General features: G+C 46.2%; 2 protein-coding genes across 3 annotated transcripts in view; both read right to left on the bottom strand.

Moving 5' to 3' along the window:
- zswim5 (zinc finger, SWIM-type containing 5) overlaps positions 1–9,947 on the bottom strand; it is a 31,212-nt gene extending 21,265 nt beyond the window's left edge. The window contains exon 1 of one of the 2 annotated variants that reach the window (XM_019869354.1): positions 9,300–9,947. In XM_019869354.1, coding sequence (XP_019724913.1) covers positions 9,300–9,831 — 532 coding nt within the window. In that variant the 5' untranslated portion in view covers positions 9,832–9,947. The remainder of the gene's footprint in view (positions 1–9,299) is intronic. The other variant, XM_019869355.1, reaches the window with a different exon arrangement.
- Positions 9,948–19,252: 9,305 nt separating this feature from the next.
- On the bottom strand, positions 19,253–20,533 carry LOC109515527 (gastrotropin-like). The gene is made up of 4 exons (XM_019869375.1): positions 20,431–20,533; positions 20,167–20,342; positions 20,007–20,096; positions 19,253–19,385 (listed from the first exon to the last, which is right to left on the bottom strand). The coding sequence occupies exons 1-4, from the start codon at positions 20,495–20,497 to the stop codon at positions 19,335–19,337; spliced, it is 384 nt and encodes a 127-aa protein (XP_019724934.1). The 5' UTR covers positions 20,498–20,533; the 3' UTR covers positions 19,253–19,334.
- Between the last annotated feature and the right edge of the window lie 3,925 nt (positions 20,534–24,458).

The raw sequence follows: 24,458 nt of genomic DNA, 5'->3' as shown, positions 1-24,458 counted from the left end.
GTTGTGTTTGTTTCAGTATGGACATTACGAGACTTAAGTGGAGGATTGGACCCAAAATGAGAGCAGGAGAATGTGGTGAATGTGCGCGGTGGGTCGTATGCGCTGTGATGTTTTGAGTGTTCGTGCTGCTTTTCTCAGCTGAAGGAAGCACCGGTCCCATCTGGCAAGGACACGGGCGCAAAGTCGTACGCAGACACGCATACGGCTATTGTCTTCAAAAGTGAAGAGGGTGAAAGGGTCCCCCCCCCCACCGCTTTTTCTGCGGACTCCTGGGCACTTGGAGCACTAATCTTGTTATCTCTGTCCCAATAAGAAATAAATGAGTGAAGAGAGCTGGCAAAGATGGTGCAGGGGGCTCCGTAAACACTGTGCGGGAAAGGCAAGTGGGCACGTCCTATTGGCGCCACATGAGCTTTGTATCTTGTCTCCATTGTTAAACTGACAAAATAAAGTCGCTCGGCAGCGGTGAGCTCGTCGAGGCAAGCCTCGCGTTGCCTCGCTCGACATCGAGGGGGGAAAAATAAAAGACTCTTTCCAGGTTTTGTGGTTTTTAATATTAAACGCATTCTGTCGCGCTCCCTTCACCCATTTGTGCCACCATCGACTGAGACAGCTGACACCTGGCAAACGTCTGAAATGGAATCCATGTTCACCCCCTCTGTGGTTGTCGACACCACGCCAGACGGGCAAATGTTTTCCTAAATCGCACAGATTGCGGGCTCCTTTCGCAACAGCTCGGCGAGCTTTTGCGCGTGTTGACTCGCACATCGGCGGAACCTCTGGGGAAGTGAACCTGTTCGGAATGGAGGCTGTTTGGATCACAATTAGAGTGAATTGAAAAGGTGAGTGTCATCCCGAGGGGGTGTGGTCACCAGAATGACGTGATTTCTCCGCGTGGGACGGTGTGCACCTCGCAGACGCGTTGGCTTTTTGTGACTGCACTGTCTGTGTGTGTGTGTGTGTGTGTGTGTGTGAGAGAGAGAGAGAGAGAATAGTTGGAGCCGGAGGGGACAAGTTGATTGTGCGTACTTCTACATTTGCCTTTCAGCTCTTTGTGCGCCTGTTTCCTTGTTTCCCACATCCTTTAAATCTCCCCAGAATGTCCTCCATCCTTCACACTCTCTGCATGCCTCTCATTTCTCACCGATCACTTGACATATATATAATTTTTTTTTCCCATTGTCGCCTCATGTAGCCCCACTCTGCAGTGATTTTACCATTCATTTCTGTGCAAGACTGCAAACATTCACAAAGTGGCACGATTAGCAGGTAGGCGTGAACGAGACGGTGCCGCATGCACACACACAGACACGCACGCACGTACGTACGTACGCACGTGTGGAAATAGAATTCATGGAAATGAGAAATGAGAGAAACTAAACTGGTGTGACAAGAAACAAGTAGTGAGGAGGCATCTCCGTATATACATTTCAACCTCAGACTTGCAAGCTTCCTGCTGACTGACTTCTTTGTCGAGGAAGAACAACATGACCCAACAGCTTCTTTCAATCTCAATTCTCAGAGCGGCCGCTTGCATTTCCGATGAACGTGACAACAAAGTTGGACAAGATGTATGACATGTACGTTTTTCTTTGAAATCATCCCATGTTATAACGCCAATATGTGTACAAATTTGTTTTCATGGCTAAATCATGCCGATGCGGCTTGACATCAGATGCACTTTGTTGTTCCGAAAGGACGGTAGTTTACAAGTGGTAGTTGACATTGGTGCTTGTGGAAACTTGTGACAATGAAAACAAAAAGGTGGAGCTTAAAGAAGTACAGCAAATTGTATTGGGAAACTCAGGTTTCATGTACGAGAGCGCTTTGGTCGCGAGGCCATTCAGACACTGATCGCAGCGCAGCACAGATCGGGGATGAACAATGACAACAATTTATACGTGGCCAAATAATGAAGCGGTTCAGGCTTTTCCACTTAGATCAGCGTGCACATCAATGAAAATGGCACAAAACAAGGCAGCCATCTCAGCCCACCAATTTACTAATGCACACATGCAGACAGAATCATAATAAATGGTCATGTGGTCTTTCAGTGATATAATTGTAGTCGGGCTTTTCAATCCAAAGTGTGCCTTTTCACACAAATGAGGATAAGGGCTAAAGTGAACGTCGAGTGACAAGACCGAGACGGCCAGGTGGGATCAATTCGACCGAGGAGTACGAACACTTTGAAAAGGCCACAGATGATGAATTGCGTACCAAATGTTACAGCATGGTTTCATCTGGCGGGAAGAAGTCGGTGAGGTAAAGTCGAGAGACGTGCAGACTCTGATCATGTGCGACTTTCAACCCCCCCACCCCAAAAAAAGGAAGCGATTACCGTTTCCTGGGATCAAAGTCGACCTTACGTACGGAAATAGTTTCGAATGCATCGATAACGGCTGCTCCAAGCGCTGTGCACTCGTCAGTCGTGGCTCGAACAGCAGCACTTTTGTCCCGAGTACTGAGGATCTTGAGGAAGCGCAACGGAGACGGCCATTCACGACGACTGTATCTATGCATGTGTTCTCAATGGAAGAGTAATGACAACCCGTGTTGGACATCGATGAGCTACTGCCGCCCATTTCCAAGTGGGCATGACAAAACAATAAAGCATCTCATTCCCAGCTTTCAAAAGCAAAAGAGAAATGGAAACCAGAGACAGAATGAATGGGAGCAGAAACGGAAGGAATTTCTCGGGGTAGAGTGAAATGTGTGTTTGGTACTAATAGAATGATACGGAATAGCGATGGAAAACAGACCACGTGAGTGACTTGAATGTAATTCGCGTCATCATCCAAAATGTAGTCATCGCTTTACCCTGTTTATGTTTGATAGCTTGAGTTTAGACTGGCATTCGCATTTCTTAAATGTAGTAACTAATACACCTTTCGGTGTTTTTTTCGTCGCCATCTCTATGCATTATCCACGTGCTTTCTCAGCTTGCAGACGAAAATAGCAACCCACGTGCGTGCGCACATAATGTTTCCTGTTCCGCCCCCCACTTAATAAAAACAAAAGTAGAAGAGAAAAACACACACACCACACCACAAACGCACATACAGGCGCAGTGAAATCACGTTGATCACACAGGAGAGATTCGATCGCGTACAGTCAACCAGTGCGCGGTGATTTTTATGGGAAACGATTTTTTAGTACCGTACAAATGATCCCACGGAAACGACACGCTGCCGGAAACGATCATTACCCTTGAAATCTTCAGGCCTGAGACAGGAAGCTAAATACTTTGCTTTTGAAGTTATCCAATTCCCTTCCATGTCTTTTCACTCCCCCCCGCCCCCAAAAAAAAAAACATTTGTTTGGCAATTACTCGGGCCCACAACATCAAAATCATCCACTCCTTTCAAGTCCAGCCTTCCTCTGAGTGAAACGTGGACAGCGGCCAAATGCGGAACCACCATGTGTGCACATGCACACTCCAACCCACGCGCACAAAACTAATAAAAGGCAGGTGTGGGATGGCGCAAGAACTGAGGACAGCAGCAAATGCCTGCTTCAAAAGCGACAAGGCGACCATTGATTACACCCACCGGCAAATGGAAGAAAATACACAACGTCGCAATATGGTAAACACTGTAACTTGAGTTGGCTTTCTGCTTTATCTCAGCACGTGCGCAGAAGCTCGAGAACACAGATGTCAAACTCAAGGCCCCGGGGGCCAGATCCGGCCCGCCACATCATTTTATGTGGCCCGCAAAAGCATCATCCTTACTCAGAACTGTACCAAAATGTCAAATTGTCAGGTGTAACTATTATAGCTGACTGATTTCAAAACTATCCATCCATTAATTTGATGGACAACAAGTAATAATGCGATGAGACGATTCCGCATTTTAGTGGTTTCACTGTCATAACGGCCCTCCGAGGGAAGACGTCATCCTAAAGTGGCCCGTGACAAAAATGAGGTTGACACCCCTGCTCTATGATATTTTTATAAATGTTATTAACTCAGGGGGTTGAATGTGGAGGGATTCACCAACAGTCGTCAAAGTTTCAGGTGACATTGAGTAGCGGGCTTCCCAATTCGGAATCACAGTGGTTGCCTACATTCAATTGTTAGGTTTTTTTTTGTGTGTTTTTTTTTCACAATGTGACAGTGTGACACATCTCCAATATGTTCACATTTACTGCACAAATTAAATTACACTAAAGCAGTGAGGTTCAATTTTTTTTTTCCCTAAATACAAACAACTACGCAAGTGTCAACATTTGTTAGTGAGAAAATGGAAGCAAATGAAGAATAAATGAATAACAAATACGACGGAATACAGGTGCTGTGTCGGCAGCTAACGGAGAACATATAGTCTTAAGTTGAGTAAAAATAAGCATCTTGAGTTCAGTTTCACGAGCATGGGGAACGAGTCCGAACAGCCCCTGCGTCTCCTCAGCACGTAGCAAACTGGTTTCCCAAGGCTGCACTGCGGCGTGGTGGTCAAGCTCGCCGGAGAATTTGCCTCGTGTGACAACGAGAGACTGAGAAAGGTTCTTTCTGTCACTGTGACGCTATTTTGTAACTGGCTGCGTTCAGCATTGGGGGGAGGGGAGGCATGGACCGCAGTGTTTTATGGTAAACACAAGTTTGTTTGTTTTTTCAACATTGTGTGACCTCTTTTTTCTTTTGTTGCAAATATGCCATTTTTAAAGCGACCAATGTATGGACGAATTAGTTTTAAAGATTAAGCTGTTGCAGCTTTTAATCATGAGTGTTTTGTAGTCCGGAAATTACAGTCAGTAAATCGCGTAAATCCAGCCAATGGAACAAGTAAAACATCATAGTGGGGAAAACCTGCAGTAGTGTTGAAGGTAATTTAGTGCAGTTTGAGAACCTCTACTCCCTTACTCCAGTCCGGAACAGACTTTCTTCAACTCAACTCAATTGTATTTCTAGAGCACTTTTTAAAAAGCACACCGCTGGATACAAGTGCTGTCCATGGAGCAAAACTAATTCATACAACAAAATAAATAAAACAAGAAATGAAAAACGAAGAGGGTCAAAAGCACAAAAACAGTCAAATTAAAAACCAAGTCTCATTCTGTGTCAAAAACCAAAGAATATAAATGAGTTTTAAAGATGGGCAGCGGGAGGTCATTCCAAAGAGAGGCACCGGCATCGGAAATGGCTCGATCCCCTCGGAGCCTCCGCTTAGTCCTCGGTTCCTCTACTAGAGTCCGATCCACAGACCTGAGGCACCGGCCAGGCCATTTCAAATCGTACGCTCTTAAAAATAACTCAAAAAACATATCGGGAGCCAGTGAAGGGATGCCAGAGTAGAAGTTATGTGCTCCCTCTTACGAGTACCAGTCAAGAGGAAAGTGGCAGCATTCTGGACCAACTGGAGACGCTTCATGGAGGATTGGCTGACTCCAAAGTAAGGTGCATTACTGTCGTCTTGGCTTGGAATACGAACACAACTTACAAAGCACAGCCGTTTTGGATACTTTGACCTCAAGTGTCAAGTCCTGCTCTGGCTGCTTCGAGGCATGCACAATCAGGCCTTGGGTAAAAAAAGCAACACATCTACTTCACAGAATTGAGGAAGAAAAAAAGATGACGCCTGCAAGGATGACCTTTGCATTTTCAGCTGTCCTTTTATGGCAAAGCTCATGTGCCACCAAAGAGAAATTGGGCAATTTCTCACACAATATTGGCCAGTCCATTCTTCAATCATCAACCGGTCCAGTTCGGTGTGGTGTGGCACGGGATATTTTGGACCCGCCGACCTCCAATCGGTCTCGAGCTATCACGATATGGTGTTTTTGGGTGAAATGAAAACAGCTGCGTCAGCTTCACGTGAAGGAACGAACGCAAGAAACAGGAACCCCCCCCAAAAAAAGTACGGTGCTGTGTGGTGACAGTTTCAGGAAACAAAAACACATTTTTCTGATTCCATTCCCCATGTCACAGCAAGTGGAGGCAGTCGAAGAAGATCCGCCCTTGCATACAGGTGAAGTCAAGGGTTAAATGGACACTGGCTACCTGGAAGTGTGAATTAGAGCCTTTGGGAAGAAGCCCTGAGTGACTGTCGCAAAGAGTTTAATCCTGTTCAACTCCGCCGCCTCGCTTCGTCACAACCACCGTGGCTTCAAAAGCCATTGGGGACCCATTACGACTCGATGTAACATTCGACAGACAGAGACGTGGAAAGGGACACATATATTCACACACTGATCCTTCCTACCCCCCTTGCTGTGAACAAGGGGTTTTTCTGCAGCTGGGTAACAAAGCATGACCCAATAATCCGAAAGCTTGATTCAAAGATGAGGAAGCCCCCCCCCCCTTTCCCCCACCTCCACCACCACCCTCCTACCCACCTTCCCTCCTGCTCTCTGAGGACTTTATAACTGGCAAGGGAGCTTCTGGTCATACGTGGGGTATATTGGGGATGTGGGGGTGGTAAATACACAAGCGCACTTCGCTCTGACTATTCTAATGATGACTTGGAGCTCGAAGTGGATTATTACACATGGGCTGATCAGTGGTTGATGAGCTCAGCAATCCCGCCAATCAGACAGTGTTACAGTTAAACCGAGACAAAGGACTTGACTTGCAAAGTGTGTTTATTAAGTGTACGCGTACGCGTGCGCTTGCGCTGAACTGAAGATAGTAATCCGCCTCGTCATTGTCTAAACTGCATCTAAAAGGTGTGTTCAAATAGGATTCGCTTGCCGTGAAGTGCCAGAAGGATCGTCTTTCCCACAACTAGTTCAGGCTGCTTTAGTGCTTGTTGAAACATTTTGCAAATACTTCAATGAGCAGTATCGCAAAATATTCAGACTATGAGCTAATGCCATCAAATGTTTGAAAATCGCATTCGGTGACTTAAAGTGAGTGAAACAAAGTTGTGGTTCTGTTCTTCAACCATAACAGGAAGTTGGCTTGCTCACGCTCATGATTTCTTTTGTTTTGTTTTATGTTTTGCAAAAGAAGCTATAGTTTCTTTTCTGTATCAGAATCTTCTTGAGCACAGATCAAGCACAATTTTTTCCACAAGAGTTAAGGTAGAAGATCTTGCATTCATCTGGATATTCTACACAGTACAACGGCATGTACTGTCACACAGCAAACTGGTATTACACAATGACACACATTGTGTGGTGAAATCAACACCGGTGACATACTGAGGATAAAGAATTGATAAAGAATTTGAGTAGATTTTTTTTAAGTGACTCAATCAACAACCCATTTCTTTCGTGCAAATCCCTAACAAAAAAAAAAAAAGAAAAAAAAGCCATCTTTTTCAGCATGCATCATCAACACACACACACACGTGTAAGCATCGATCAGAAGAGCAGGGCAGCCAACGCAACATAGTGGCAAGGGCCAAGTGAAAAGCAGTTGGTAAATCCAGGAGTGTAACCATCTGCTGAATAGGTTTATTGTGCATGCTAGCTTGTCCGAATGTTATTTGAATACAAAAGTTGTTTTTAATGTGTCTGCAACTGGTTCCCACAAACTGAGGGGCAGGCCGAATCTCATCTTGATGTCACACAACTATTTAACTGGTCTTCGTTTTGTTGACAGAGAGGCAAAACCATGTGTCGACCTGCTGTGACTGACCTTGGTGGAGATGAGATACAACGTGTGGAGAGACAGGTTCAGGCTGGTGGTGTTTGCTTTCAGATACTGACTATACTTTGTTTTTGTTCGTTAAAATGTCAGTTTTACACCCGAGGGGATGTAACTTATTTGAACCCCCCCCCCCCAAATTATATCTATATCTATCTACATATACATATAGAACAGCAGTTATGTGCCATATGTTTTGAATGACTACATTATATGCACCAAAGCAGCATGCTGTGCAGCTTTTATGAGCATGGTGTTTATGATAACCGGAAGTGTCCCTTCTTGCCAGTTAAAGCCCCCTTGCCAACATCCATTGCATATGGTGCCCAATTACAGGCAATCATCAACCGGCTAGAATTATCCTGACATTAACACTTTAATGAAGGTGCCGCTTTAGGATCACATCTCGCAAGCTTGCACAAACGCATCAAGCCAGATGGCACTAAACAAAGCTAAAAGTAAATCTCGCTTTCATATTCACAAGTTTCACGTTTCAGAGAGTAATGAAGTGGAATCAATGGCCATTTTAAAAAGATGCAATAAGATACAGCAATCCAAAAAGAAGCCACAGTTTGCAGCTTCCCCTGATACCTTGAGGGAACATAAAACCTCAGACAAGCTCCAGTGCCTCTCACGCCATATGGCCAAACAAGACAAAAAATAGCCCAATATCACTAAGAGGCTGCCCCCCCCCGGCCCCCCGCCCCCCGCCTTTCTTCACCAGTTATCGGTTTCAATCGCATTCATTTTCGTCATGTCCAATCTTATGTTGTGGCTATCAGGACTTTAATAAGGATGACGTTGGCGAAGGAGCTTTTGCGGAATGGCCCTTTGTTTGAAAACATCCTCTCTGCAGAGCTGGAAATGCGAGACGGTTATCGATCATTTCAACCGTGAGCCTTTTGTGTGGAAAGCGTCTGAGCAAACGCACGCAAAGAGCCGATTTCAACATTATAGCCAAACCACCGACGCTAAACACCACCAACGGAAGCTCTTTTCCACGCTGGTGGCGCCGGCGTCTCTTTGTCCACTCCGATCAGCAGCGGCGAGTAAACACAGCCGTGTGGGGGACTTTTTTTTTTCTTTCTCGGATTAACGTCGGATTAATCATAATAAGAGACCCAAAAACAGCCTTTGTTCCTTGGCTAAGACACTCTGAACCAACGGCTAGTTTTGGAAGGGAAAAAAAAAGATTTGCAATTGGCAATTGACGCCAACAAACATAAAGCCCCGTTGAGTCCTTTTGTATCGGTGCCTGTCAGCACGAGAACCTCCTCCGGGGGCTCCAGTCAACCCGCTCGTCGAAAAAGTGAACATGAGCTCATCTTCCATTCTTCTTGGAGTGTTTTGAGTTGACTCAAAACATAGCACGGCTTACGTTGAAATACCACAATTAGAGAGAGGCCAGTTAAAGCGGAGCGAGGCCACAATCGGAAGCCCTTTAATTTTTAAACAGCAGCTGGTCGGGTATGTCAGCAAGCAACCTTATCTCCACTCTCACGCGGTCAGGAACCTTGGTGGAGTTCAAAACATTTGTCACGCAACCACTGTCACGCTCGTGTTTGGAATGGAACAAAACAATACATAAAAAAACATAGTTCCGAGTACGCTTCAATCATGCGCGTCCGGAAAGGATTCTGTCGGGACGCTCGACAACGGTCCACTGAGCCAAGCGGTTGAGCGTTACTTTACGGAGAATCTTACCACTTACCGACTTGCAAGACGTTTTCCACGCAGCCGGTCTCGAGCAACCGGATACCGCGGCGGAAAGGCAGTGCATCTCCCGTTCCCACTGCTCCGCTTGTTCCGACTGTCGTCGTACCAGTGACGGTTCCTCCGCCACCAGCGGTAGTTGGAGATCCGGACCCGGCACCCGCTGCCCCGTTGGGAGCTGTAGACGGACCCTCTTCGCCGGCTACTCGGCACTGAAACGAAGAGTACATGCATATCTCCTTCTCGTTTCGGGGAAAAGACCAGTAGACGATCCGACGCTGAACGGGTTCTGGGATCCGCTCAAAACGCTCCTCTACTCTTTCGAAGGCCCACTTTTCCGCTACTGCCTTCGCGGCACAGTCCAGGAGGGACTCCGGGGAGCGATGTCGAGAGCTGGTTAAGCCGCTTCCGTGTCCGTGTCCGGGCCCAGGACCGGGACCTCGGGGAGCAGGGCGCAGGCAGGGTCGCTTACTAACCGGTGGTAGAGTCAGGAGAGGATGGGGTGGATGGTCCCTTCGTCCTTCCGCCATAGCGAGTCGATCGACACTGACCAGACCCACGGCTCACCGAAGCTGAGTCGCAGCCGGAAGCCGACCACACACGCGCGCGCACGCACACACAAAGCAGTTCCACGGTGTGCAGACTACACGTCCCGTTCGCCCTTTCAAAGTAAAATACAATTTAAAAAAATGACGTCCAAAGGCTCACCACAATGTGTGCATTTGGTTTGCAGAACGATTTGACAGACTTCATTTAAGTGATTGACACAGATCTTTGTCATCATGAAACCTGTAAAATAAAACCCCTCTTGTAATTTTTTTTACAGTCGAATTTCCTCAATTTCCCGTTTTGTTGACCTTGTGCCATGTATCTACATGCCTTGACGCTGTTGAGTTGGTGGAATAAAGAAGACAATGGTGGCAAGAGCTTTTTAAAAACGATGTTTTCTCTTTTTCCCCCAAAATATTTTCCCACACTTAATCTCACCTTATTTATTACACGTGTGTTTTAAATGAAGAGAGATTGAAAAAAAGAACCTAAATTCTCCTTGTGAATAACAATGTTACTGTTTTGCTAATTCAAGTCACACTATCACACGAACATACAATTACTTGGTCAGTAAATGCACATTCATTTGAAGCACTTTTAGGGGATTTCCCGTGTTTCGATTTGTGGCGGCATGGCGGTCGACTGGTTGGCACATCCGCCTCTCACTGCAGAGGTCGTGTGTTCGAATCAGGCCCTGGCCTTTCTGTGTGGAGTTTGCATGCTCTCCCTGTCCGTGCTTGCGTGGATTTTCTGGGCCATCGCTGTCGTCTTTTCTTTGACATTGCTGGTGATGGGCTCCCTATGGAGTCGACGAGTGATCACCAGAAGTGGCTTTGGCTCGGTACAATCAACTGACTGCGCCGAATGCGTCACCTGGTGTTGAAATGCTTTGACATTTAATTTTACTGGGAAAAACAAACTCAAATTTGCCAATGTGTCAGAGACCCATCTTAACTTATTCTCCTTCAAAGCCACTGCGACAACGCCTTCCTTGGCCTTGAGCTGCAACAGCTGAGCAGGGCAAAATGCTTGCTCACTTGAATATGTTTAGGGTGATATACGGACAACATCATGTTTGTCCCATCACACATATGTCTGTCCACTTGCGCATGTAAAGACTGCTCAGAGAGGGAAAATTATTACAGAGGTCAAGACCCCTGAGCGGGCTATGGTTATGGCATCAGATATACAAGGCAGGTCGGCTAACATTGCCACGGCAAGGTGAGCAAAAATTTGGTTAGTGTTGTCTTTTCATGGTTTTCACGCTCTTCTGACATCGCTCTTCTGACATCGACACGCCTAAAAATATGTGCGAGACATTTAAACTCTCAGCACCCAGACACAATCCTGATCGCTCTCCCTCTGTGCCACACTTTGCCTCCGTTAAAAGGCAGCTTTTGGGCATGCAATTATATTGAACAATAGGCCAAAGCCAATGGAGGATGCAATCCGTTACCATGGAAATGATTATGATGGATTTGTGGATAGACAGAGCAGGTAATTGGAAAAAGATTGATGGGTAACTGGGTGAAAGCGAGTGATAGGAGGATGGAAGAAGAGGGGGATAAATTACAAAAGCAGCCGTGGGGGAGAGGAAAGCCCCCATTACACCCTATCTTTCTGGGATTTTTACAATGATATAATGATGTATCTCTTTCTCACCAAGTCAAGAGGCAATCGCTCTGTCTTACTTTTGGAGTCACTCCCTCGTCTTTCTTCATTGCAACATTGCACAAGTATGTCCATCCCTTTCTCTTTGACCTCACTCGCTGTTGTAGTTCCAACATCAAAGCAAAAAAGGGGGAGATAATCGTATGTAATGCCTGTCATCGCATCGTGCTGTGCAGGGAGGAGTTGGACAGAGATACCCCTGTGTGAAGAGCTCACACTGCCAAAGAGACTCCGACGCATTTATTGCCAATTGAACACATATTGTGCCCTTTTTTGATGCTTTGTGTTTCCAAATTGCCAACCCTTGTTTCGTCACCAGTCAGGTGCCAGATGATAATTTCGGTGAGGAAGATGCCTACTTTCATCATATTTGTCCAGTTTTAAAAGGCGACTTCAAGATCATCGTATTTGTTCACGCAAAACTCAGCCATCCATCCATTTTCGATCCGCTTTATCCTCACAAGGGTGGCGGGGGGTGCTGGAGCCTATCCCAGCTGTCTTCGGCCAGTAGGCGGCGTGCACCTTGAACCGGTCGCCAGCCGATAGCAGGGCACACATAGACGACCATCCATCCGCGCTCGCAATCATACCTCGGGACAATTTAGAGTATTAGGTTAACCTGCTGTGTATGTTTTGGGAATGTGGGAGGAAACCGCAGTACCCGAGGGGGAAACCCACACAAGCCGGAATCGAACCCTGCACCTCTGCACGGCGAGGCGGACGTGCTAACGAGTTTTCCACCGTGCCGCTAGAAAAGAAACCCGGAGGCAGAAATATGTCAATCACCGATCACGCACATTTTCACGCATATCGACCGATCGGCCAGCGATCGATTGAAGCATCTCTCGACTCGAGTCCCCCATCTCCGTTATCCCCCACTATTTTCACTCTTCTTCACGCTTCCCTCTTTGTGTAACAGCCCTCAGTGACCATCCTTCACTGCTCACTTCTCTCTTTTTCACTCCGCCGTGACCCTTCACCCTATATTTTTCTCTTCCCTTTCTCTGTCTACTTTTCTCTTTTGGTAGCCTTTTCTTCTTCACTCGGGGTCTCAGGGCTTTGTGGAGACTCTCAGCTCAGCCCCCAGTGGGAACCCCAACAAGAGAAAGAGCTGCAAAACAAATGCCGAGTGCTGCGAGGGAGGTGCGAGCTCACTTATTCAGCGGTGTCCACAAATAAGTCTGCAGGGGTATTCCCCGTAAATTGCGAACAAATGCCTTCGTGTCAAACGCTGGCTGGGAAACTTCCGCTCTTGCGGATCTTAATACATTTTGGAGCTCCTATAATGTGATCGGATTCTTGAGTCTTTTTTTTTTCCTCCCAAGTAAATTTCACTCTGCTTTTATTTCCTTGGGTAAAATGTATTATTATCAAATGTCATTTTCTTAAAATTGGGATGAAAAACAGTGTGTTTAGAGTAGAATGTACTACAACGACAGCATTGATCGATACGTTATTATAGAATCAGAAGGCGATTTATATCCAAATCAACAGTCAAAGTTTAGAGGCAAACTTGTAGAAGAAATGTAGAGTGCAGATGATTTTGATGATAATTATGAAACGACGGCAAGTTTTTGCCTCACAGTCTGCAGACTTGCTCACTCTCCCTCCATGGCATCATAATGGAGTTTCTGATGCCAGACAAATGAACTCATATACAAAGACAGTAATGAACTGATCAAAGCCATGAAATGCATTTTCACTGTTTGGCCATGTGGTAAATGGAATCTGACAAGCAGTGAAATTAAACGCATTTGGTACAGAGTGGGAACCTCCATTACAAGGGCCCGGAACCAACGGACTGCATGGAAACAGAATAATGTGCAGTTCACTAAAAATGTCCCTTCTTACAGTAGTTATCGAAGTCCGCGAGTTGTTTACTGGCATTGTCGCGCAATCAACAGAGACTGATCCTTGTTTTGCCAGGGTGTGACGCTGTTGTCACAGATGTACAGTAGACTAGAGCAGTCGAGCAGAAGTGCCGACGTGGCGGTCATGTTGGCATGTGCAACTTTCACATCAAAGACAATTCATGGACATACATGGTGGCCATGTTAGCACGGGCGACAGTGCTGGAAAAGGAAACAGAAAGCAAAAAAATAAAAATACATCAAGACGTGCCCGGGGTTGAATGCCGGGATTCTTACAAAACACGGAAACCCATTTTTGGTATTGGGTTAAAAACTCGTCAGAAGGCAGACTCAGTGCTATGCGTCACCTTAAAACCGGACTGGAAAACCTCCATGACTTTATGGTCATCCAAGAAAGATTTGAACTGTGTGTGGACTTTCCCCAGAATTTTAGAAATCAAACTGGTACGTGCCACACACCGGTCTCTCACACCAAAGAAATAGCCATTCATTGTGCCAATAACAGATTTGGCGAAGAAGAGATTGAATTAAAAGCCTTTACGACATGGCAGACACATGGAATCCACATGCATTTAAAATGACAATTTCAGCCACGTCCATTGTGCAATGGATTCCATTTGTCATGCTAACCCCGCCCCCAAGTGCCGGCCCTTCATCCCAACAGTGGATCTCCATTAGCTGAAACCTCCGGAGGAACATCATGACCTCACCTCGCCCCAAGGCCCTGCTCCAATTTTCATTTCGTTGCAGTGGCCAGACAAAGCCACTTGTCAGTGCTCACATTCACCCAAGCACACAAACGTGTGACACTAAAAATATCTTCAAGAGGGGCAGGAGGAGGAGGAGGATGTTTTGAGAATTACGGGAACAAATAAACGTGTCTCCTGTCTCTTCCTACTGCCATCACATGTTCCAAAATAATAACACCATCCATGATGCTGCAGGCTACATTCTACCTGCCAAGAATCCCACGCCTGTCAAATGTTGGCGCAGGCGCCTCCAACACACGCAGTACAAAAATACGTGATCCAATCTGTTGATTGGAGGGGACAAGGCTGCAAATGATTCATTTGCACCTCATTTAAAGTCAGTCAGACCAACATCAGACCCACCCGACAAATTCAAAACCCCCGATGACTGACTTTTCTCTCCCTTGTCCGTGTTTCCCTGCCCTCCCCACCTCCATTTCTTCTTTCCAGCTGTTAAAGCAATTAAATGCTCACAGAGGGTAGACTACCCACTCTCCCGTTAAGAAAAATACATGCAATGAAAGCTCTCTCTGTGCAGAGCTATTGTGTGATGGCAAGGCCGCCATCTTTAATTACGGCCTACGCCTCCACCCTGAATAGCGCTGTGCTGTCGCTACAGACGGCCTTTGCTGCAGGATCAGCTTTTTGTAGTTTAGGTCGAGCAAGTAAATAAAACGACTGATGGCGGTGGGCGGCACTGGTCCGAGGGCCATTCTCAGATCAGATGAACGGCTTGGAAGATATAAAGATAAAATGGGTGTTAAGATACTTAAAATCGACTCGAACTGCATAGCTCTTCAATATCACTCCACTAGTGTCGGAACCACGCCGCACTACTTTTTGGCACCTTTTTATTGGGGTTACCGGTTGCAGTAGTGGCGCATATAAGGTATGCTTGTATTTGGTGGAACTTTCACTGCTGGCACCTCACTTACTACTGAACGTTGCGATTAGAATCGGAAGAAAATCTAACGCACCTTTAAAAGTACCGTTAGTTACGACGGAGAATGGATTCCGTTGTTTGTATTTGTCGTTTTGACATGGTGCTAACACAGCCCTGTGCCATTAATTGGCAAGTTGCATCGTGTGAAGCCACTATGACGTGGCATCGTGCTTACGACAGCAACGGCGACGACAACAGCAAAAAGGGGGTCAATGGCCAACCAAACCTCAATGTCCATTTTGGTGTGAATGTAACTGCCGTTGGTCATCGGTTTTCACATCGTCTGGAAATTTGGGTGGCATCAGGAAATGAGAGGACTGCCCGTTGTCTGAAGAGCTCCAAAAATAGCACAGGAAAGGCTGTCACTAAAGACTTCTGATGAGAGAGAAAACATCCTCAGAAAAATAAAGAACCCATGGAGACTTTGTTGCAGCATTCTTTGGTTTTGTCCATGACGATGATCGGGTCGAGGCATGCGGTATGTGTACGGCCCGTGTTCCTCCTCACTAGCTTGAAAGCGGGGTACCCTGGAGATCGTGCCCTCGAGAATGTGAGGCATGAAGAGTGGGGACAATGTTGACTACTGTCCCCCAGAGAGAGGCCTTGTTCTCGGCTTTGAATGAATGGATGGATGGATGTAGGATTGGCTGTCTGGATGGATACGCGCTGGACCGCTTGCCCACAGAGCAGGCATGCAAAGGAACCAGGGCAAGTCTGGGGAATGTGAGACATGAGGTGAGGACAAAGCCGGCAACTGTCCCCCAGAGCGAGGCCCGGTCCCGGGCTAAAGGGCAAAAGGCAGTCAGCTTCCGAGGACGGATGAATAGATGACGAGCGGGCTTGCTGGTTGACAAGAAAGCCATGCAGTGGTTTAGGTCACAATCTCACAGGGGGGCGAGCTCAAGAACTTCATTAAATTTGCAGATTATTCAGGGCACGACGATCCTTCGTCATCCTTAAATAATGGATGGAAGTTTTGCGATCCGATTTTTTTTTAATCTCTTCAGACGAGACATGATGCTCTTAATAACTAAATAGAAAAAATGGTGAAGCTCTAAGTGTGAAGAAGATTGTATTGTATACTTTTACATGTATCTGTTCTGCTATTCTGCTGATTTCATGGCGTTGTATTTATTACTGTCGTCCAGTATTGCGTTCCTTCCGGAACAGTATTTCTTGCAACTGAATGAACTGCGTCAGACACATGTGATGTCATGGCCCTCACTCATAAATTCAACTTCGGTCGACATCACATGGAATTATGTTATCTGTCAAAGATAGTGCAAGCAATTTCGCAATGGAGACACCTGCAGCATGCATGCTCGGTCATAAGCCCTCAGGCAAGCCTCATTTCACCTTGAGATGCAATTTAGCAAGTGACACATCTTTCAAGATGGCACGCTGAGATCAATTTTCAGTAACAGAGATGACAGGATGCATGGAAAAGAAATCCCCTCTCAGGATTTACCGTATGTCTTTGTGCTATCGATATCTGCGTGGTGGTTGGATCGGAACTCAGAACTAATGATTATCACTGACCAGTAAACACATGGCACATTCTGTAAGAATGACACATTTAGCTCTTCTTATCTGGCACAGAATACATTCCACATACGCTTTATGAAGGACTGGAGTCACGGCCGTGTGAGCTGAAGTCGAAATGTCACCAAGAAGTGGTGCAAAAACAGATCTTTGACCGGATCCCGAATTGTAAAATTGTTTTGCAAGTAGCTGATTTCCCAGGAGTATGACACATAATTAAAGCAGGAATATTTTGTATTGCTCGCGATGACCTTGAAGGTGCCAATGACTGCACCCAAAGTAAGAAATAATAGATTGGCTGGACAGTGATTTCATGCAAATAATTTAAATTCAGAGCAAACCCAGCCGCTGGGGGGCAGTGCCCTCCCCTGGGGGTGCACTGTTCCCCAGTGCCGGTCCCAAGCCCGGAGAAATGGGGAGGGTTGCATCAGGAATGGCATCCGGCGTAAAACTTTTGCCAAGACGACCATGCGAGTTGGTAGGACGGTTTACAGGGGCGGATGGACATTACTGACTCGCTGTGGCGACCCCTGAAGAGGGACGTGCCGAAAGGAGAAGAAGAAGAAGAATTTCAATTCAGAGCATGTTTTTTGTTAAACAACAGTTTCTAGTGGAGTAAGTGGAAGTTGATGTTCCCAGGGATGGTGGCGACATCATTGGAGCGTGACCAAAAAAAAAAAAAAAAAACATTTTCCTTGAACAGTGAATGGCAGTGCAAACACACGATATGGAAAATAGTTGTGGGACGCCTTATTTGAGAACCAAATACTGTGATGAGGTAAGAATATAGTCTCGCTTTAAAGTGGATCCGACTCTGGGATGAATTTGTACAACATTTTAGATTTTTTTTCTGTGAAAATCTTTCACCTGACCCAGTGAGGTCGGCGATATCAGATGATGATGAGTGGGGCTGCCTAATAATATCTGTTGCAGCTCACCACAAAGGTGTTTGATGCGCTGCAAGGATTCAAATTCTTCCACACCAATGACGACTTGATTGACCTTTCTGTGTCCACTGGAACACAGTCATGTTGGAGCAGTAATCAGGTCTGACCCATATTGTTCCCAAAACATTGAAGTCGCAAAACGCTTTCAAATGTTTTTCACGATCCTATTTTTGTCTTTTTATTTGATTTGGCTTTTTTGTGGACCCAAAACTCTCAGCTTGAAGTCCTTGCTAAAAAAAAAAACAGAACTGTGTGGGGGATGTGAACAAGCCATTTTTCTCTCCACTTGTGGCAGTCGAAAATGGAGACCAATCAGAAAAGTGCAGAATGGCCAATCATCAACAGTAGACTGAGAAATAGCCAATTAGGCCTGTTTGTCCGCGAGGACAAAGGAAGCAATATTGCCAAATGATTGCGCCAGCTACACAAACATGCTCAAATGATACCTTGCTTGTTGCCTTCCAACCCTACTTTTCCAGGAGTGTGTCGGATCTTGATTGCAAATGTGACGGCAAGAGAGAGCGCCTCATTATTACACCAAAGCAGTCGACATCTCAAAGGCAGAAACGCCCCCCAGATATTTTGTTTTCATCAGGGAACTATTGAGTCGCCAGCTCTCAAAACCAACACATGCATGCACACGTACACGCGTGCGCGGACACACAAATGCACGCAAGCGTCTGTAGTCTGGCAATGGTATTTAAGATTTGCTACTAACGCCAGTCCGCTTAATGAAGCTGTAAATTTGGAACTTGGGAGAAGGAGAGCCTCTCCAGGGCTCCTCTGAGAGCCTCCACAATGATCCAGAGCCGAGCTGGTTAATTAACTGATTGTTTGGTTGGCCGGAAGCCAGCGGGAAACACACATGGCTCGACAGCAAAAGAGATAGAGCGGGAGAAATCAGTCCAGAGAAAGAGTGGACACAAGATGTCACGTAGCGAGGTGGTGGTGGACCCCAAAAAAGCAGGCAGGAGGGAGGAGCAGGTTGTACTTGATGAAGTGTATTAAAACAGAGAAAACTAAATCCAAAACAAACATAGTCCAAAGTAGCAAACAAAAATCATAACTGAAGCTAAAACAGAACCATGACCAAAATAAACCTGACAGCAGCAGAGAAACAGCAACAAACAAACATGACAGGAGCAAAGAGCAACAATGACCCGACCATGAGTGGTCGGGCTGGGAGTCCTTTTAAAGCACTAATTACCTAATGACCAACAGGTGTGCAGCTGCAGCCCTACAGTGCCACCTGTTGGTCCCAAACCGAATCATGACACAAGAGGAAGCAACGGACGGAGAGTTAGCTTGCTAGCAATTTAGTTCATGTCGAGTTGTGTTACGTGCTAACTGTGTAGCTGTCTTTCATTTGCAGCGCATTGTGTCAGTCAGTCCAGCTGCACTAAAAATGCCAAGTCAAAAAGTATTTGTTTTAGCCCCCTTGAGAAAGTAATATGCTACATGAGTGGTCCCCAACCTTTTTTGTGTCACGGACCAGTTGAGATAAGTACATGCAGTATGCGGACCGGCAGGCTTTTTTTTATTTTTATTCATTGCTTTTAAATTGCCACTTTTAAAGTACCTGTAGTGACAACAAAGATGATTAAACAGATAGTCGCAGATTTTGCACTTCATGAGAGGACTAACACAGACGTTACCAATGAAAACACAAGCTGATGCTCATGTCAAACTTCTTTTATTGTGATAGACGTGGTCCTGAAGTCACCATCGTGACTACGCAAGCAGTTCAAGATCATCATGCAGTTAGATCTTCTTGCTGGTTCTCTTAAGCACGACGGACCCAGCTGTGGAAGTCTAGAAAGAGAGAACGGAAGGAGGTTAGCCAGAAAGACAGTTTTACATTTAAAACATCCTTCCATCCAGCCGTTATCGGATCCGCTTCTCCTCACGAGGGTTGCCGGCACGCCGGAGCCTATCCCAGCGCTCACACTCACACCCATGAGCAATTTGGAGCGTTCGATTCACCTGCCGTGCATGTTTTTTGGAAATGTGGGAGGAAACCGGAGTACCTGGAGAAAGGCGTGGGGAGAACACGCAAACTCCACACAGGAGCTATTTGGAGCCAATCCCAACTGACTTTGACAGGCAGGATTCATCGTCGATCGAATGCCAGCCAATCGCAGGGAAAGTGTACACAATCATTCATTCTCGCGCTCACAGCGACAGAAAATTTACAATCTCCAATGAACCAAATCGACAGTGCAGGGTTTGCGGAATGGAAGGACAAGCCGGAGTACGTGAAGAAAAACCACGTAAGGGCGGAAACTGAAAACTCCAGATTTCCCGTGCCAAGATTCAGACATCGAACTTCTTGACCTGGAGAACAAGAACTGGCTGGCCACAGCATGAGCTCACGAAGTTGTCGGTCAGAGATGTCGAGCCATGTCATGACGTGAATGAGATGAGTGCGGTTACCTCAATGAGTTTTCCTCCGCTGATCTCAGAGGTGTGATGGTAGTTGGGGAAGGTAACGCTCAGCTTGCCTCCCTCCATGTGCACGGTGGCCTGACGAGCATGCCCCTTGTTACTTATTGAATGCTTCCAGCAACCAACAGACGAGCCGTTTGCGTCCTACCTTGAACTTCTTTCCTCCGATGGTCTCCATGTCGCATTCCTTGCCGACGGTGAATTTGTTGGTGACCTTGGCGTTTGTGGGATAGATCTGAGTCCAGGAGAAGTCGTTTCCATCCTGGCTCACCTCTGTGATCAGCTTGTAGTCACGGCCCTTCTCGATGATTTCGGCGGGGATACCTGCAGAAAGAGCGAGGCAGAATGCCGGTCGCGGCCCCGCTTTGAGTCAGACGTTTCCCGTCGGGCGTGAACATGAATGCGGCTTTACCGAGGAGCTTGCAAAACTCATCGTAGCCCTCCTGGGTTTCAGTTTCCCATCGTCCGGTGAAGGCCATTTTGGTGGGGTTTGCGTTCGGAGGTGGCGAGGCAAGCTGAGGGAAAAGCAAGGTACCGTTGAGACCAAGGCGCCTGACCCTTTATATACCGTCCACCACTTGGCGCCTCCCAATCATTGGCGAGAATGATGACTGCAGGCTGCAGGGCCGTTTATGGAGCAAAATGCTGACAGCAGGGCGAGCTGGTGGCTCACCGCTCGGTCAATGAACTCTCTTGCAATGCCCTATTGTCACAGGCTGTGGTTTGATCCCGGGGATTGTGACATCAGATAATTGTCTTTTTGTTTTAAAAGATTTTTTTTTTTCCCTTGGAAGCAGCTTCTTATCTCCACAACGGAAAGTTTGTTGTCTCGTAAAGTGGATTTCTTGAAACTATGATAGATTTTCAAATGCACATAGAAGAGACACTAATTGACGACAGATCACTTAAAAGTCCTTCACGCAAAGATCCATTCTCACCGTCGCGTTAAAAGTTCTCATCGGCAAACCCTTAGAATGTGCAACATCCGTTTGGCAGAGTTTGTGGCTCTGGCCCATCTGTGAGTGTTGACTGGTGACCAGTGCGGGGTATCATTCAGCCCTCAGGCATGGTCGGCTGTGACCCGGCCGGCCGCCCGCAGTCCTGAACAGCATCAGCGGGCTAGAAAACGGCTCGATTGAAAACGTTGATAGCATAAAAGGTGACTTCTTGACTCGAAGCCGCTGAGGCTCGCATTTGTGACAAGCGGCCAGCATTAGAGCTGCAGCATTCAGATTCCGTCCCTCACCAGACTGCCATTTTAAAGACCGATGAGTGTTTCTCAAGCGTGAAAAGTCACTGTGGCCTTGAAGCGCTTTATTGATACATAAAACATCGCGTTGAGCAACATCTAATAAAAAACACCCACTATCTTTATCTCTCTCGCTCTCTCTCGCTCTCGCTGGCTTTTTTGATCTTACGCACACTCCGAAGCAGGAAGCCAGCGTTTTAAAGTACACACAAAAGAACATCCACCTGAATTTTTCCATGAACCGATGAACGCCCTCGTGTTCTAGGGGGTCATGAAAGTGCTTTGCAAGACACCGTAACTTTCTTGCCTCTGACTGAAAGAGGTGCATTTCCTTATGGACCGTTACAAATTTGCTGAATGCTAGAGGCGGTGTCAAGTTTACTTCTTGCTTCTTTCATAAAGACCAATTATAACTTAATTCCATGTCAATATTGCTTTTTTTTCATTCATTTGGACATACAGTGTATATGCGAAGTGGACCCCAACCTTTTTTTTTTTTTTTTTTTTTTTGTCACAGACCAGTTGCCACAAGTAAATGCTGGTCGCGGACCGGCAACCATTTTTTTTTTGACATTGCTTTTAAATTGCCAGTTTTAAAGCACTAGTAGTGACAACAAAGATAGGTCATGAAACATTTTGTTAACATAGATTTTTTTAAAATCATTTGAAACAGATTTTTCTTGGTTTGTTTAAAAAAAAAAAAAAAAAAAGGAAAAATATTTTGGGAAAATCAAGGGGCAACTCAGAGTGCGCATGCGGTTGGCCATCCCCAGTGTTGTCGTGCACTTATTGGACTTTGGTGCAAGCAGCATGTGTTCAAATCCCACTCAGTGAGGGTCTGACAGGCGGGAGGTAAAATGTCCTCCAAAGGGGGTTCGGTTTAGGTTTAAGGTCATGATTAATATGATTTCTTTTCATGCAAAGTGAGTTGGCTTCAACTGTACATAAACCCTTGGCCCACTCTTAATTCTTTCAAGGTCAAAACAAATCTTACTTTCCACATAAATGGCGACCAAAGTCCTGTTGCAAGCGTTATAATCCTGAAGTTACTCTTGAAAAGTGCTGCCCCCTTGAAACTTTTTGCCGACTAGGCAATCAGTAACGTGAACGTCGAGGCTGTTCCTGAATGTCCAATCACATGCTGATGAAGTCACGCTCCGCTCGCCGCTCTCCTCCCCTCTCGTCTTTGATGTGAGGCAGCTTTGCACCGAGTGGAGGAGAAAACGAAGTTGACAAAGAAATGAGGAGAAGGCAAGAATGTGAACAAAATGAACAAGAAGTTCAAGAAGAACAAAAGATGGGAGGAGAGAGGGTGGGGGGGGTAAGATGCTCAGGAAAGATACATATAGATCCCTTTTATCTGCAGCTCTAAAGGGGCGGGTTATGATGGAGGAATTAAAAGAAGGGATGCCTTGAAATGCAAATGAATCGGCTGCTAATCAAAGCAATAAGATTAGCCTTCCAAATTGAGAAGAAAGGCGCCATTATCTAGGCCGAGTGTCATGTTTAATAACGTGGAACGGCATGGTAATTCACCACTGATGCAACTGGAGCCCTCCGGTGTGTGCTTGTGCAGGGGAGGTGGGGATGCTTTGTGTGTGCGTGTGCACGTGCAAAAGGAAGATGCAGAAGACAAAACACAGTAAAATGTGTCCAAGTGCACAACTGTGCGACCGTAGCGATTTTCTGTGGGTGTGACTTGGTCGAGTTTTGTGCAAGGCTGCAATACAAAGAATGGCAGCGGTGATTATTTGATAGTATGAGCTTAGTAATAATGTAATCGATCTCTCTCTTGCTCTCTCTCTATCTCTCTGTCTCAAATCTTACAGTACAGTGTTGGGGTTAGGGTTAGGGTTAGGGTTAGGGTTAGGGTTAGGGGTTAGGGGTTAGGGGTCAGGGTTGGGGTAGGGTTAGGATAAGGTTAGGGGTAAAAAGCAGAATTAGGATCATATTAAAAAGCAGAATTGGGATCATATTAATTACCTCATCTTTTCATCATGCCCCAATGTGCAGCCATCCCTCCACGCATTGCCCAAAAAACACCAGACAAAGTTAGCCCAGGCCATAGCAGAACCAAGCAGATAAACATTAAATCAGTGCCAAAATAGCTCGAAATGCAAGCCAGCCAACCTGAAATGCTAATAGAGTACTCGTAATTTGACCGCGACAATTGAAGGCTGAAAAGACTTCAGATGGCAGCACCTTTCACTTTGAAAGGCTGACAGGGAGAGCTGTCTCCGTTTCACAGGCAACGAGCCTGTATATCCATTAAAGGCCGAGACAGAAATAGGCCACAGAAGGTGCCAACAGTGAGCATTCTGCTGTTGTTATCGCTACCGTTTCTCAATCCATCCTGACAGCCCTCCTCCTCTCCTTTGAGGAAGGAAACAGCAGTCACTGGTAAGCGTGACGCCCTCCCACTTTCGGGCCCGCCTCCGCCCCTCAGCCAGGGAGCCAAATTATGCCGACATTAATATTGCATATTACACACGACTCACAGAGAAGCCACGTGTGGATCAGCCCTTTGTCTTCATGTCAAGTGAAATACGGTCGCCAATCATCAGAGATGGAGCGCGAGCCAGCGAGAGGAACGGTGACGGCAGGAAGGGAGGGCGGCAAGGGGTGACGGCTGGAGGCTTGAGGAAAGGATACAAGGAAGGAGGAGGAGGCGGAGGAGGAGGGCGCCTTGGAGACAAGTGGGCTCTTAAGGGCTAAAATAATGGATGATGAGATGAGAGGAAGCACGGGTGAAATAAAAGTGAGATAAGAGGGGAGAGCGACGAGGAGTTGTCCAACGCGACGTGCGGTGGACTTGTCCAACTGGCTCATTCATATGGGCGACCCTTTGAAAAACATTACATGACCACGGTTGAAAATATGAAAATTAGTCTGGTTAAAATGTGTAAATATTAAAGACTGTCATAAATATAAATATCTTAGCATGGGATGATTCTACATGACTTGTGTTTTTATTGTCGGCGCACATAACGAATCGAGTACTTTCTATTTCTGTCCCGAGTGCTCCCCCCCCCCCATCCCCCCACATTTCATTCAAACGCCAGGGCGTTCTTATAAACGTTAATGTGTGACAGCAAGCAGTCAGGTGACTACTATCCACACTGTTTCGAGCATCATGGATTGGCTGTTTTAACAGACATGAGTGAACAAAGTTCTTACTCTGACATACGCAC

Source organism: Hippocampus comes, unplaced genomic scaffold, assembly GCF_001891065.2.
Source record: "Hippocampus comes isolate QL1 unplaced genomic scaffold, H_comes_QL1_v1.1 scaffold117, whole genome shotgun sequence".
Lineage (NCBI taxonomy): Eukaryota > Metazoa > Chordata > Actinopteri > Syngnathiformes > Syngnathidae > Hippocampus > Hippocampus comes.
Note: the sequence above shows the minus strand (reverse complement) of the source record. Positions and strands in the feature narration are given on the sequence as shown.

Coding starts and splice junctions, on each gene's coding strand:
- LOC109515527 (XM_019869375.1), bottom strand. CDS start 20,497: ATGGCCTTCACCGGACGATGGGAAACTGAAACCCAGGAGGGCTACGAT. Junction 20,343..20,430: donor TGAGTTTTGCAAGCTCCTCG/GTAAAGCCGCAT, acceptor CTCTTTCTGCAG/GTATCCCCGCCGAAATCATC. Junction 19,386..20,006: donor GCGGAGGAAAACTCATTGAG/GTAACCGCACTC, acceptor CTCTCTTTCTAG/ACTTCCACAGCTGGGTCCGT.